The sequence below is a fragment of the Caretta caretta genome, chromosome 3, assembly GCF_965140235.1.
Source record: "Caretta caretta isolate rCarCar2 chromosome 3, rCarCar1.hap1, whole genome shotgun sequence".
Lineage (NCBI taxonomy): Eukaryota > Metazoa > Chordata > Testudines > Cheloniidae > Caretta > Caretta caretta.
Window position 1 is genome coordinate 161,222,465 of NC_134208.1, and position 14,919 is coordinate 161,237,383.

Sequence of the window (14,919 nt, forward strand, 5' to 3'; positions counted from 1 at the left end):
ATTTAATTCTATAGTTTGGGCAGACAGCTGGGATTTCACAGATGCTAAACCATTTTACAGTGAGATATTCTGCTCATGGCAAGAGAGTTAATTCAAATGTTTTCTTAACCATGTCCTGAATTAACATTGAAGACATTTGCCATCTCTTACCCAAGATTTTCAAATCTCAGAGGTTTGATTTGTTAAAAGGCCATGATCAGTGTTATTAGGCCCAACATTTGTCTATTTTATCTACTTTTATATGCATGGACTTCGCAAACAATTCTTCTATGTGTTATACCCACCACCACAAAACTCAGCCCACTCCTAACAGGTTACAATGTTGCCCCCGCCCCCATTGTAAAACAAAATAGCAGCAGCCCAGGCCCCTCCATGTGCAACCTTCTGTAAACAGATAACTAGTTCTTCCCATGTAAACACAAATATTTAGTGAATGAAAGAGATTTAAGTCTTAAAGCTGTAAAAGGTTATAAAAACTGAGTAAAATGAGATTTTAAAAGTTATTCAAAAATATATTAATTTGACTGCACTCATTTAAACAGTTCTTGTTAGGTGTAGATATTTTATTGTAAATGTAGTCAAACTACAAAATTTCAAGTTGAACACATTATAAAGCCTGCAATCCAGCTCAGTTTAAAAGGCGAGCACAAATGTGCATTACTTCAATCTCTCTTCTTTACACTCTTTAATCCACAGGGATATACCAGCCCTTAATTCTTTTAAGATTAGGTCACTGACAAATGTTACGCTTTAGGCTTGAAAAACGACACAACCAGCCATGCTGAAATAATTAGTTACTTGCCTATAAGCTTTAAATTTTAGCGAAAAGGTTTGTGCAAAGTTTCTTTCCATATAATGTACCTTCTTCTCCAACTCCACAATTATAACCAATACCGGAATATATATTTATACAATTGAACAGCAGCAATGAAAGCTAGCTTGATTATACTAAATTTAATTAAACTTAGGAAAACTTGCATTTAAAAATACTTTTGTCAAAACACACAAATATTCTAAAACTGGATGATTTCCAAAGTAGTTTATGTATGAAGAAACATCTCTGGTAAAGGAAACTAATCAGTCTAATTTTTGAGGTTTAAAGTATGGTTAAGTGAGTATGTAAAAATGGCACTAACTCAACAGATCCATTCCTTTTGTGCATTCAATATTATCGGATTTATTTAGCAACAGAAATATGGTTTTACTGTTTTATACTCATTTTAACACGACAAAGCCCACAAACAGTAAATTGGACAACTGTCCTCCCCTTCAAGCGCCTTCACAAGCAAGGTCACAGGGATCAATCCCCACTCTTCAATAGCCGTGAGACCATTTGTAGGGGAGGTAGCAAAACACCAGTTCTCTTGCCAACAGCATAATTGAGGACATTCTGTTGTACACTTTTTTCTGTGAATGCAACCATCTAAGCCATGTCACAATACATACAGGAGACCAGCACCTAGATGTACAGCAGCTAGCTCAACCCAAGCAAAACCAAAATGACTCTGATCAGAAGGGGGGGGAGAGGTGAGGGGGTGTTGCACTTCAAATAATTATGAGAGCATACTTTCCTCATATATAAGGTATCTCCCCTCAATTCTCAGCATAGAACCCAGCCTCAGAGTCCTGGTCACCTCATGAAACCTAAATGACAAGCTGAAGATTATCAAAGACATTTGGCTAGGGGAATGAGCTCTCGGAATAAGCTAGAGAAATTCAGAGTCTGACCACCTATTAGCAGTGCTGCAAAATCTCCTCTGAGAAAACTTGCTCACTATAAAAGGAATGAAACTTGGAGGAAAAATGTCCTGAACATTTTCATATAATGATGGATAGAGAACCCCAACACCAATAGTTAATAGTAGCAGATGCTACATAAAGTTTTAATTGCAGGGTCAAATTCTGTCTGTATTTGCAGCAATGCAACCCTATTGCTGGCATAGGGATTATATAGGTGTAGCAGTTTACTCTGAAACTTATCCTAAAGAATTATTATTACTGGTGATGAGGTGCAATGAGGAAAAAATGCAGCTTGCCTCAAGATCCCTCATGTAGCCATTAGAAAAAACATCTTTTTACTTTTAAAATTGAGCAAATTTGACTTGAAAATCAATGCATCACAATATACGTAAATTCACGTCGTCCATTTCAGCCAGTAAGTTCTCTTGGGCAGCATTCAACTGCCTGATCCACCAGACCATCTTTTCTCTTCCTGCAGATCCCTCCCTTGTTATCCTACAGACAACAGTCTCCTTCACTACACAAACCTGATTCATTCCCTGAACAGCATCCATCCTGTGCACTAAGACTATATCATACAAACACATAAAGAGGAAAAATCAAGGTTGCACAGGCTAACCTTAATTTTGGTATTTCTTAGACGTGCAGTGGTTGAATTTGAACCTTAACATTAAAATAATGCAGGAGGGTTTTGGTATGTGATTTTGTAAGCTTAAAAAACCAGAAAACAAATTCATTAGGTGGAATTATACTGGCTGTCACTTGGGTCATCAGCAAGTTTGGGCCCACAGACTTCTACCAGTTGAGCTAACACAATTAAGTAGAAAGCTGGTGAAAAACTTATTTTATGCAAGAAAATTTGAAAAAAAAATTCCTCTTGGAAATTGATCACAAAATTGATGAAAAACAATATCAATTTGGGTTTTGAAAATCATTTTTTATTTTAAAAAGTTTATTTTCAAAAACTCAAAACATTTTCACTAAAAATGAATATTTTTACTGCCAAAATTTTGGTTCCTGGTTTTTCATTTAGATGAAACAAATTTTCCACCAAAATGTTTGTTTTGGTTGAAAAACTAATGACATTTATTTTGACAAATATTTTGAACAGCTCTACTAATTGGGAGTATCAATGGGCTGTTATCCTTTTATATTGATCTGCTGTGGAGTGGGGGACTACCCATACACTCTGCCAGTGCATAACTCTTTGCTAGACAGTACAGTACTATTGGGACTGAGAAATCCTCGGTTCTGTTCTGGAGAGGGAATGTTCTGCCCTGGTTTCCACACTCCTTCCACTTCACCAGAAACTTCCTCCTTGCCTTCTACATCTGGGCTCCAACAAAGGCTAGCACTGAGAGCACAAGAAAGATGGTCTCCTTGTTGTCAGTTTTGATACCCAGTGACAGTGGCCCCCCGGCAACTGGGAGGAGCAATGGCAAGGAAAGTCCTTTTTAGCTGTGCAAAAGATCACCCGCAATCCAGATGGAATCCCCTAAAAATCTAGCTGCCAGACTCTAACAAGCCTCTACTGAGCATGGACACATGGTAATTCCCCCTTCCTCCCAGAGTATTAGAGCTGAGCCAAACTGAATGGCTTTTCACAGGGACAAGAAAAGCCACCCCTCTGCCCCTAGGGTGAAGCCATCTGCTACCTTGCAAGTGCCTGCTCTAAAGCATGGAGATGCTTGTCAAATAATTGTAAGAACCACTAACCCAGGAACCTATCCTTGCAACAAAGCCCATTGCCAACTGTGTCCACATATCTATTCAGGGGACACCATCATAGGACCTAATCACATCAGCCACACTATCAGAGGCTCGTTCACCTGCACATCTACCAATGTGATATATGCCATCATGTGCCAGCAATGCCCCTCTGCCATGTACATTGGTCAAACTGGACAGTCTCTACGTAAAAGAATAAATGGACACAAATCAGATGTCAAGAATTATAACATTCATAAACCAGTCGGAGAACACTTCAATCTCTCTGGTCACTCGATTACAGACCTAAAAGTCGCAATATTACAACAAAAAGATTTCAAAAACAGACTCCAACGAGAGACTGCTGAATTGGAATTAATTTGCAAACTGGATACAATTAACTTAGGCTTGAATAGAGACTGGGAGTGGATGGGTCATTACACAAAGTAAAACTATTTCCCCATGTTTATTCCCCCTCCCCCCGCCCCCCCCACTGTTCCTCAGACATTCTTGTCAACTGCTGGAAATGGCCCACCTTGATTATCACAATAAAAGGTTTTCTCCTCCCCACGGCTCTCCTGCTGGTATTAGCTCATCTTAAGTGATCACTCTCCTTACAGTGTGTATGATAACACCGATTGTTTCATGTTCTCTGTGTATATAAATCTCCCCACTGTATTTTCCACTGAATGAATCCGATAAAGTGAGCTGTAGCTCACGAAAGCTTATGCTCAAATAAATTTGTTAATCTCTAAGGTGCCATAAGTACTCCTTTTCTTATTAAGATAAAGTATATCATCCACACAGTTTGCATGCATTTAAGTGGAGTATGCCTCAGATTTTATTATTGTCTGCAAAACAGTATGTATAAAAGATTTAACTCACTCTCCTTTTTGACCTTTTCTTATTTTTGTAAAAAGTAAAATGGAATATATGTAGAATTAGTTGCATATTGAACACCATTGAAAATTCATTCCACTCACCTTACACTGGCTACATGTTGTTGAACAGACTGATGTTGAAAATGGTCAGGCCACTGATGATGAAGGCAGAATGATGGGGAGTGTTGAAGGCAGCAGGTGGTCTGATACATAGGTGTATGTTTTTGGCAGACAGATGTTGAATATTCAGTATGTGCCTGCAGGCAGCAGGAAGTCATAGGAGATGGTGCTGTGCTCCCAGCCAGTGAATGACATTCTTGCTGTTTATTATGGTTACTTAAAGGATGATGGTATGGGCAAGGGTGGCAGCATTGTGTTAACATCTGTTGAGTTCTTTGGTTGTCTACAGGCAGAAAGGATGGTTTGATTGTACCATTAAGTTGCAGGCATCCATTTGGACTCACTTTTGCTCTTGGTGCTTCCTTGGAGGGGAGGTGTTGGGCTGCAATGCCTCCATCAGTAGCTGAAAGGATGCTGGGACCGGTAGCACTGCAGAGGATGCTGCCATTACTCAGGACCACAAAATCATTATTGCCATTGTTCATAGCCATACTCCGACTGCTAGATGGGTCTGCAGTATTTCTAGAGAAAATTAAATAAACCAAATTTAGCAGGTGGCATAATTTTTTCCAGTGTTCAAAAATTCAAAACAGTTTATATAGAAAACGGTAAGACCCTAGTCCTGAAACTAGATCCCCATATAGGCCCCAGTCCATACAACTAGATCCAAGAGTAGGTGAACTCTTGCCTACATTAAACAGCATGGGCATTCTGCAGGCATAAGGGTCTGCCAGTGGATCTAACTGTATTGTTGAGGCCTAAAGCCCCGATTTAGCAAAGTTCTTCAGTACATGTTTTTGTTTCTCCATGCAGAGTACATCATTGTTGTACATTTCTTCAATGGAAAAATAAGCTTCTCTCCAAGAATCAAGGACAACCACGCTGAAAAGGAGATCTTATATGTTAAACTGATTATTACATCAGTGGAAATGATTAAGTTGGGCAACAGAATAAATGAGACAAAAAGTTAAAGCCTGATAAGAAGATCACAATAAATACCACATAAGAGATGGGTTGTTTTTTTTTTGTGGTAATGATTAAAAAAATGCATCAGATTTTAAAAAGCTAAACTGTGACATAATAATCACCTTTGGGGATCATAGTCAACACGATAGTTGATTTTATCCAATTTCCACTCTTCACTAAATAAGAAAACAACTGTCTTCAAAGTAGTATGTAGCAACCACAGGCACAAAGCCTCAGGCAATTCAGCAGGAAACAGCTCAAACCATCAGCCTCTTAGCTGGGAGCCCCTAGGTTAAAATTTTCAAAAGCAAAAGGTGAAGACTGAATGCTTTTTGCAAGTGGGCTCTTAGGGATGTCCTAGTCTCTACGGCCAGCTGGCTTCCTGGAAGGCCACAGCCTGTGGATCTTTGCAGTCTTCTTACTACCAGCCCCAACATGTCCTCCAAATATCCCTGCAGATGAGCGCACAGATAGTCCTTCAAGAGCTGGACTCTGGGCTCCCCAAATCCTGCCTCCCATTCAGGGAGCTACATTGCATACAGAAAAGAGGCAGAGAGCAGCATGAGCTCTCTCCAAAAAAAGGGCATCAATAGGGAGGGAATGGAAGTGAGCCATAGGCAGCTGTGTGGCTGTTTCAAAGGCCTTTTACTTGTTCAACCAAAACCCAAAGTTAAAAGTGACACCAGACCAAAATGTATAATTCAAATGAACACACACTGTTGGCTGCCTCTGGTTTACAGACAGCTTGTGGTTGAGAAGCAGTGGTGCACCCTTGAGCTGGCTGGAAACAGTTCACTTCCATCAGTATAAAGACTAACTGAAAGAGTACTATTTATAAAAACAGACTTCAATGTAAACTAAAAGTAACCATCAAAACCGACCACTGCAGTTTGCTGACACCTTTTAACAGTTAGTGAGAGAGACAGGGCTGCATGGCAGCCAGCATTTAGCAGTAATCAACGTGGTGGTTACAGTTTTTGCCCTCCCCTCACATCAACCACTAGCCATTGAAAACCAAGCTTATAAATATTTTGAAGAGATTCTTTTTAAAGGCTATTTAAAGAAATCAAAACACTTTAGTTTTCCACCTAGAAGTCTCTGTAGATGTTTGAGATAATGTATAATAGCAGCACAAACCCTACAGTTAAACTAGGAATACCTAACACAACCAACATGCTTTCCAAAACTTCAATTAAAAAAATTAAAATATGACAAAATCCCAGGCTTAAGCTATTTTCCACTGAGCTCATTGAGGAACTCACCCTTCTTAGTAGCAGCAATCCTGAAGACAATTAGGATGTGCACTGTGCTGTAAGCATTAGCTTAAACAGTGAAGAAAGGTATTAAAGAAAAAAGTTTTTCTTAAAGATGATTTTGTTCTGTACACACACAGTAAATAGGTCATAGTTACATACATTGGAGCGGCAACTGAGAGAGGGTGGCTGAAAGCCAATGAGAGTCTAAGGTGCCAGCAACAGCTAATCTGCCTCTCTTTTTAACTATAATTTTGTTTTAAGATTTGAAAGAAGGAATAAGAAGATTATTTGGATAATTTTAAAAAACAAAACAAAACAAAAAAATATAGGAATTTGTTTCACAAGTTACCTTTGGAGATTTTTTTTTTTGATAGAAGAGTGAGAATAAGATACTGTTAAAAATAATTTCCTCATACTTTTAAAAATAAGATAAATCAGGTCATTAAAACCACTTTAGCTATCTTAATTGATTAAATGCAACATTAAAATCTAGGATTAATAGTCTGACAGGTGTTAAGTGTGAGTAGTAATTTACTGGTCTGAGGCCATGTCTACACTCCCACTTATGTCGGCAAAATTTATGTCACTCAGGGGTGTGAAAAACACACCTTCCCGAGGGACGTAAGTTTCACCGGCGTAAGTGATAGAGTGAATAGCACCATGTCAGCATGAGAGCTTCTCCCACCAACACAGCTACCACTGCTTGTTGGGGATGGTTTAATTATGTTGACAGGCATGGGGGGCAGGTTGACAGGCCGTTGGAGGAGGCTAGCCCCCTTCCCCTCCCCTTCTGCCCGAAGTCCCGTCCCTCTCCTTCCTCTTCTACCCTCCACCCCTGCAGGAGCCCAGAGCACTCCACTGTAGCCCCCAGTCCCAGCCCTGGATGGTGCAGCCACAGCACCCTCAGGGCCGGGTCGCGCAGTCCAAGTGCCAGGCTGTGCAGTTCGAGTGCCAGATGGGTGGCACGGCCCTGGCCCCAGCCACTCTGAATCCCCGCAGCAGGCAGGCCAGCCTGCCCCAGCCCCAGCCCTAGCAAGCCTGGGCCATGGAAGAGCACCAGGGACTGCAGGAGGGAGCTTGGGGGTGAAGAGTGGGCAGAGCCACACCAGGCTGTTTGGGGAGGCATAGCCTCCCCTGGCCTAGGATACCCGCCACCCAGGTCGATGGGAGAGCTCTCTCCCGTTGGCACAGAGCAACTATGCAAGAGATCTTACAGCGGTACAGCTGCACGGTACAGCTGTGCCGCTGTAAGGTCTCTAGTGTAGACATAGCCTTAGACTTTGCAGGAAGACATAACACACAGATAAAGAATGAAAGATAAGCAAGAAAGTTTAACTAGCTCTCTTCTCCTATACTGCCACTGAGCATTTAGAGTGATAAGAATGTTCAGCCAGCTGAGCTATTCAATTGGTTGAACAACTAATATTGAGCAGAAAGTGCTTTCGCACAATGGAATGCTGCCCGTGGCAACCTCTGGTGCTGTGTCTCAGATGTTATCCTTCCGAATCCTCAACTTCTAAAACTAAAGGAAAATGTAACCTCTGATAATGCACCCAATGCTATTTGTTATGGATCATATGCAGAGCCAGATTCTTTGTGAAGTTAACTCTAAATAGTAACTAGTCAGAACATGACAACCAACACATTTGCTAAACAGGAGTATTTTCTCAAAGGTCCAATTCCTCAAATTCTTTCTGAATATTCTCTTCCCCTGCTTCAAACAAGTCAACCCTTTTAAAAAACTTTTCACCAAGCACAGAAGAGTAAATTCAAGTGGCTGCTAAAGCTTGTCTCAGTGTGAAAAGACATTAGTTATATGAAACACTGCTGTGTTTAAACAGCCTGGTTTTCTCCCGAGATGCATGGTAGCTTCGAAAAGAGGCTGCTAAAGGGGACATAGCTCAACATCCAGAAAAAGAAAGCTCTTATTGAGTTTTCTGGCCACATTTTAGGAATTTTTGTCTGCTTATATTTGCTCATTGATGGATAGGATGGATATGCTGCAGGATGACGTTGTTAATTAGTTCTGAACAGGAAATTACAGTGCATCAGTATTTATTAGTGCTATCAATAATACAACAAAGTGTGCAAGAATACCAGATGCCCATACACTTCAGCCAGATGAAAGCTGTTGGTTTTTGGTCTTAAAGTGTAACATATTTGTAGCATATACCAATGAATGTAAGAACGCTTCTTGGAGGACTGATTTTGTGTGGCATGTTTTGTAGCAGTTAAGTACCACAACATCTATAATCATACTGGATAATCAGTTCATGTAGAATCTTTGTCAGCATCATGGTCATTTTAAATCAAGTCTGAAAAGATTAAAAGAAATAAGTCTTTATGTGATGTCGCTAATAACTATTCTAGATGAATGGATATGAAAGTACATTCAAAGTGGGTTGGAAGTTGGTCTCTATAGGTAAAATTACATAATGGCTGCTCTATTATTAAGGAAGTATCACATTGTTTAAAAACCATGTAAAACCCATGGATTCAGTACAGAACTGGAATTCAAGAGATCTAAGATAATTTCTTCTACTGATTCACTGTGCACCCTTGGGCAAGCCATTTGAGCTTTGTGGCTCAGTTTCCCTATTTGTAGAAAAATTGGGATGACGTTTGCTTGATTGTAAAGCAATTTGAAATATACAGATAAAAAGCACCATGCAAGTGCTTAAATATTTACTAAAATTACACTATTTTAATAAATCATACTTCAAAATTTTTAAGAAGAAACTTAAATATATATACACAATGCTTACTGGTAAATGGAGTGGCTACTGTATATACAGTAGTCCATACATGGACTTGGAAATTAGGTCCTCTTATTAGTGTTAAGGGAACGCCAGCTTTGGACATCACATTTATCCACTACTTCTACTACTGGACAGCACCCTGGGAATCTTCAGCCTTCACTAAAAACACGCAAAGGAGCATCAGTTTAACATCTTCTGTGAAGACCAGATGAAATGGTATTCTAAACAGATGCGGTCTCTGCCTGAATGTTAGAAATCTCTTCATGTGGAAATTTAGAGACAATCTTCAGAAAGAGTTGTTTAGAAGCTGTTTGATTCGAGTCAGGTCACATCACATTACAGCCTGCCATCTTCCACAAGGTGGCATATAAGATTTGATACAGCTCAGTATTTGTTCAAGCACCTCTCTTGGTGATCAGACTACTTGTGAACTATTTCAAGAGATAAGGATTGTGACAGATAAAGCTGATGTAGTCGTTCCTTCAGGGCACCAGAAACTTGAATTTTGTCAGTTTTCATGGAGTCTTCCACCAATGCATTTAAGCACCTGTTTATCTTGAAGCACGTTAGCCTCATTCAAGTAAATGGGACTGACTACCTCACAAGCCTCAGTGCTTTGCTGGAACAGAACTGGAGAGAGGTCAATGTAATTTAAGGGTCATAAAGCAAAATAAGAGTTTGGTTTGTTTCTATTCATTAGGTTTGATGATATATCTTCTGCTTTTATATAAACTAAAAAGCACTTGTCAAGAGAGTACCACCAAGAAGTCTGAATTTTGTCTCAATTAGCTCATTATACAGAGTTTAATTGAAAACTTCACTGAACTATTCTGTTCTCTATTCAAAGTTCATTAGGTTTTAAAAAGTACAGGAAGTTACACAGCAAGTAGAAGGTAAGAATAACGTATTACAGTATCCTAATTCCATTGTGTCAGACTCTAGTGTATACAAAGATTGATATTAAAAGGCAATGAGTCAAATTCTTATCAAGATTTTGGTATCATACCGGCTTAAAAATGAAAAATTGAGAATTATGAATAAGACTAAAATAAGATTCAGTAAAATCTTTCAGAATATTCAACAGTTAACGACTCACTTCACTGCTGTATATCACCAGAATTTAGTTTTATTTAGATTTACAAATGAAAGTTTTGAAGTGATGGATGGAAACTCTAGACACATATTGATGCTATGTCTACTGCAGCTCTGGTGATTCTTAAAGACTGCTTGTCACTTTAGTCTTATTTTAATATAGCATACACAAACTCACCCACTGGTCTGGCTGGCTGAATGGCCAGCATTTTGAAGGTTAATGTCCATCTAGAAACTACACCAGTTGGATTACCACCAAAAGGAAGCTAGAATTGCCTTTAACTATTATATACTTGACAATGAAAATTGCTGAGAGAAGGTACTTCAGTGATGCAGACAAGGCCAATAGTTTGGAGCACTGTCATATCTGGAAGCTACTACACCATATAAAGGCAATGTTATAGAACAGTTTTATGAGTGATCCCTCTATTATTTGTAGTGTTAACACTGACCCCTGCTTACTCAGCAGACCTCTCTACCATCTGGGTTGCAAGGCCTTCAGGAAATACCTAACGATGTTAAAAACGTAGGATTTGGTGTTCCTTAACTTCCATGTTCTTTTAAAACTTGGATTAAGTTCACCTGTTACTTTGGCTGCAACTGAAAGAATTTTCATTGCTTTAAATTTTGTTAAAAAAAACGCACAGGCTTAAAAAAACATTAGTTCAAGAAATACCATCTGGACTAATAATGCTTGCAGCTGAGAATGACAGAAGTGCAAATTCAGATGTGAATGACGTAGTGGAAATTTGGTAGAAGCAGCTATATAGCACAGATAATTGATAGATCTTTAAAAAGTTAAGAACATAAGAACAGCCATATTGGGCCAGACCAATGGTCCATCTAGCCCAGTATCCTTTCTTCTGACAGTGGCTGGAGCCAGATTCTTCAGAGGGAATGAACAGAACAGGACAAGTATCAAGTTACCCATCCCCTATCACCTACTCCCAGCTTCTGGCAGTCAGGATCTTAGGGACACCCAGAGCATGGGGTTGCATCCCTATCTTGGCTAATAGCCATTGATGGACCTGTCCTCCATGAATTTATTTAATTCTTTTTTTAACCGAACCCAGTCATACTTTTGGCCTTCATACCACCCCCTGGCAACACGTTTCAAGGGTTGACTGTGTGAAGAAGTACTTCCTTATGTTTGTTTTAAACCTACTGCCTATTAATTTCATTGGGCAAGGGAAGGGGTAACTTCCTTATTCACTTTCTCCACACCACTCATGATTTTATAGATCTCCATCAGATTCTACTTTAGTCTCCTCTTTTCTAAAATGAACAATCCCAGTCTTTTTAACCTCTCTTCATAGGGAAACCGTTCCACATACCTAATAATTTTTGTTGCTCTTCTCTGTACCTGTTCCAATTCCAATATATCTTTTTTGAGATGGGGCAACCAGAACTGCACGCAGTACTCAAGGTGTGTGCGTACCATGGATTTATATAGTGGCTATATATATATATATATATATATAACAGCCCATTAAAACTGCTTGGTTTTTATTTTGGTTTTTTTAAGAGCACATGATGGTCCTGATAATAAGCATGATACTTGATGAGATGAAAATATCTCCCCATGCCAAAAGTTTGTCTGAAACAATTTAATCTTAAGTGTTGCAAGAAGTGACACATTCTTAAACTGAGCAATATTTAACACTCTTAGCTATCCATTACTCTCCATCCAGAAGAAACAGTATAATGGATTCAAGTCCCATAATACTACAGATTTTTTAATACACAAATGTGTACCTTGTTCTCAGTTCTATAAACTCAAATAAATCCTTCCAAGACTCCATTTACTATACCATTCATTCAATGCACAACCATTCTGAAGAGGCCTTTCTCCCCTTTCACTTCACCAACATTATTTTTGCCATTGCTTCCCCTCCCCAAAAGTTCACAAAAGTAACAGGTGGTGCCTAGTCTTTGATACTGGCTTTCATGGGAGAGCCTAGTTCTCTATCAAGGCAGTATTTGTTCAGAAGTCAATAAACTTTTAAATGCTTTATTATTGTTGATCTCTGTTTTTGGCTCTCAGATGGACATTCTTAAAATTCTCTAGCATCTAATTTTTGTGTGTTCACAATATGTGGGAGCTGGTTTTCAATTTCCTGATTCTTGCTTTTTATTTTGTTGTAAACCGCTAGTTTGTCCTTGAAAAGCCTTCATTATTTAGTGAAGGAAAACTACTTGAAGATAACAAAAAGCAAAGGTCTGTCCTCTCCACATGTAGAACACTTTTCATTTACTTAGTTTATGTCTACTTTAAGATTTACCATCTGGGGTAAGAAGAGACATCTTCAGTTTTTATTCAGTAGCAACTGTTTATAAGAAATTCTCAGCAACCTTTAAAACACTAACTTTTAAACATGTTACAGTCTTTTTAACATGTTGAGTATACCAGTGTTAAATATTTATGAATGCTACCACTAGATTTTGGATGTTTGATGGTACTAAACCTATTTGTTTCCTATTTGTCTGGGATTTGTGCATTTTTTTAACTGTACAGGAACTAGGTGGACCAGAAGCATAATAGTCTCACTTTTGAATATATTCATGCCTTTCTTTGCAGATAAATAGCTTTTCAGTAATCTAAATATTTGTGACATGCAGTAATGGTTAGGGTACAATCACAATAAAGCATGTAGTTGTTGCTATCTACCCAAGCCATACGAAAGAAGAATAAGAAAGCATCAAATTTACAGAATAAAAAATTATTCTCCTTCTCTTACCACATTCAGTATCTCTGTTAAGCTGTTTTTCCTCCACCCCTTCAACAGCTTGATATGCTAACAAGCTGGCCTGTCTTAAACCTGGGACACCATGATTTCATTTCCTGCATTGAAGGCTGGGTCAGGAATTGCAATTCCTATAACAGGGAGTTTCCAGATGTCACCAAGCCAGGATTGTAGATCATGCTGCAAATGGGCACCTAGTGAATTGATTTCACTCAGCTGGCACACAAAGTAACCCATCAACAGCTAGGAAGTGAAGGAGTGGGAATTGGGGAAAAGAGCCAAGGGTGGGGAAAACAATATATTTAAGACCTTTGTAAGTATCTTATTAACCAGAAGTTAACTTGTTTAGTACAAGCTATGAAAAAGAGATTATTATTGGAACCGTCTGTGGTGCTTTGACCAGCCCTTTTTTCTGAAGTATAAATAAATATATACAAACATAATTTAATAATTTTGTATGAGCAAACTACCTGAAGAGGATTTACCAGTTTATTGCTGTTTGTTTTTAATACCATCACATTTGTGGTTTAACAAAAAAAGAAACGCACGGGGGGAGGGGGAAGGAATTATAATAAGTCACTGCAAGAATTACTGTTTTGAAAAAAGATATATAGCTATAGACAAGGGTGTTTTATGTATATGTTTATATTTTATATGTTTTATTTATCTCAGTGTATTAGTAGAAATAGCTCAGCAAAATTTAAGAGCATAGAAAGCAGTAAAAACTCATTGCCTGCAACTGAAGTACTGTCCTTACACTTAATCTTATTTATAGTTTAGTGACTCTGAAACCTGTCTATTACCATATAAAGGGTACTTAAGTTTTCATAATCACTAATACTCTTATACAAAATAACCCTATTCCATGCACACTCAAAATCAAAATCTCTCTCTCTTTTTGGGTGTGTACAAGGAGTTACTTGCAGAACGACACCAAAAAGAAACCCACTGCTATGGTACAATTACTGCTATAACAAACCACCACAATGCCAATTTGAAAGGTATGTTATGTAACAGGTTAAAAACCTGTATATTTTACAGATTCACTCCACAGCAGTGTGTTGCACTAACAAAGGCTCTGTACCTAAAAAAAATTCTGTTTATCTCTTGATTATATCATGCCCACTGAATTGTAATTATGATATAAACTGGTAAATGTTATGCTGAAATTTTTTGTACACATCCAAATTTCAAAATAAAATTATATTTGGATATCCTTAAAAAATCCATTACTAATTATTTTAATTTTTTCTCTTTAATTGAGAAAAATACTGTGTATTAAATATGCAACCAAAGTGATAAATATGCACGTCAATGCATATCAAGCAGAGCTATTTTAGCCACTATATCAGTTTACTTGCTAATAAAAATAAAATGCATTATCCGTAAGTAGTTGCAGACACTTTACCAAAGCCACTGTATGTGCAAAAACAGATGTTTTTTAAAAATCATCGCACTTCAGCAATATTTTTCTTATTAAGCTAGACATCCTAATAATTTTTTGCAATATACTTTTCAATGTACTTCATCCCTGCATTAAATTCAAAACCAGTTATTTAATCTCACATTAGTTAATTTAGACTCTGAAAAACAAGTGAGAAACTACATATAATTATGCTTTAACAAAAGATCAAAACTACCTACTATAGTAACA

The 14,919-nt window shown here is 38.2% G+C and overlaps 1 protein-coding gene across 14 annotated transcripts in view; it reads right to left on the bottom strand.

Moving 5' to 3' along the window:
- The window catches only part of DISP1 (dispatched RND transporter family member 1), a 174,402-nt gene that overhangs the window by 48,949 nt on the left and 110,534 nt on the right, over window positions 1-14,919 (bottom strand). For 11 of the 14 annotated variants that reach the window (XM_075127066.1, XM_048843273.2, XM_048843274.2 and 8 more), the window contains one exon: window positions 4,431-4,970. The exons of 1 other annotated variant lie outside the window; for it this stretch is intronic. In XM_075127066.1, the coding sequence (XP_074983167.1) occupies window positions 4,431-4,939 (509 nt within the window). In that variant the 5' untranslated portion in view covers window positions 4,940-4,970. Of the gene's footprint in view, window positions 1-4,430; window positions 4,971-5,536; window positions 5,597-14,919 lie in introns of those variants that run through there. 2 more of the 14 variants (XM_075127068.1, XM_048843280.2) reach the window with 2 other exon arrangements.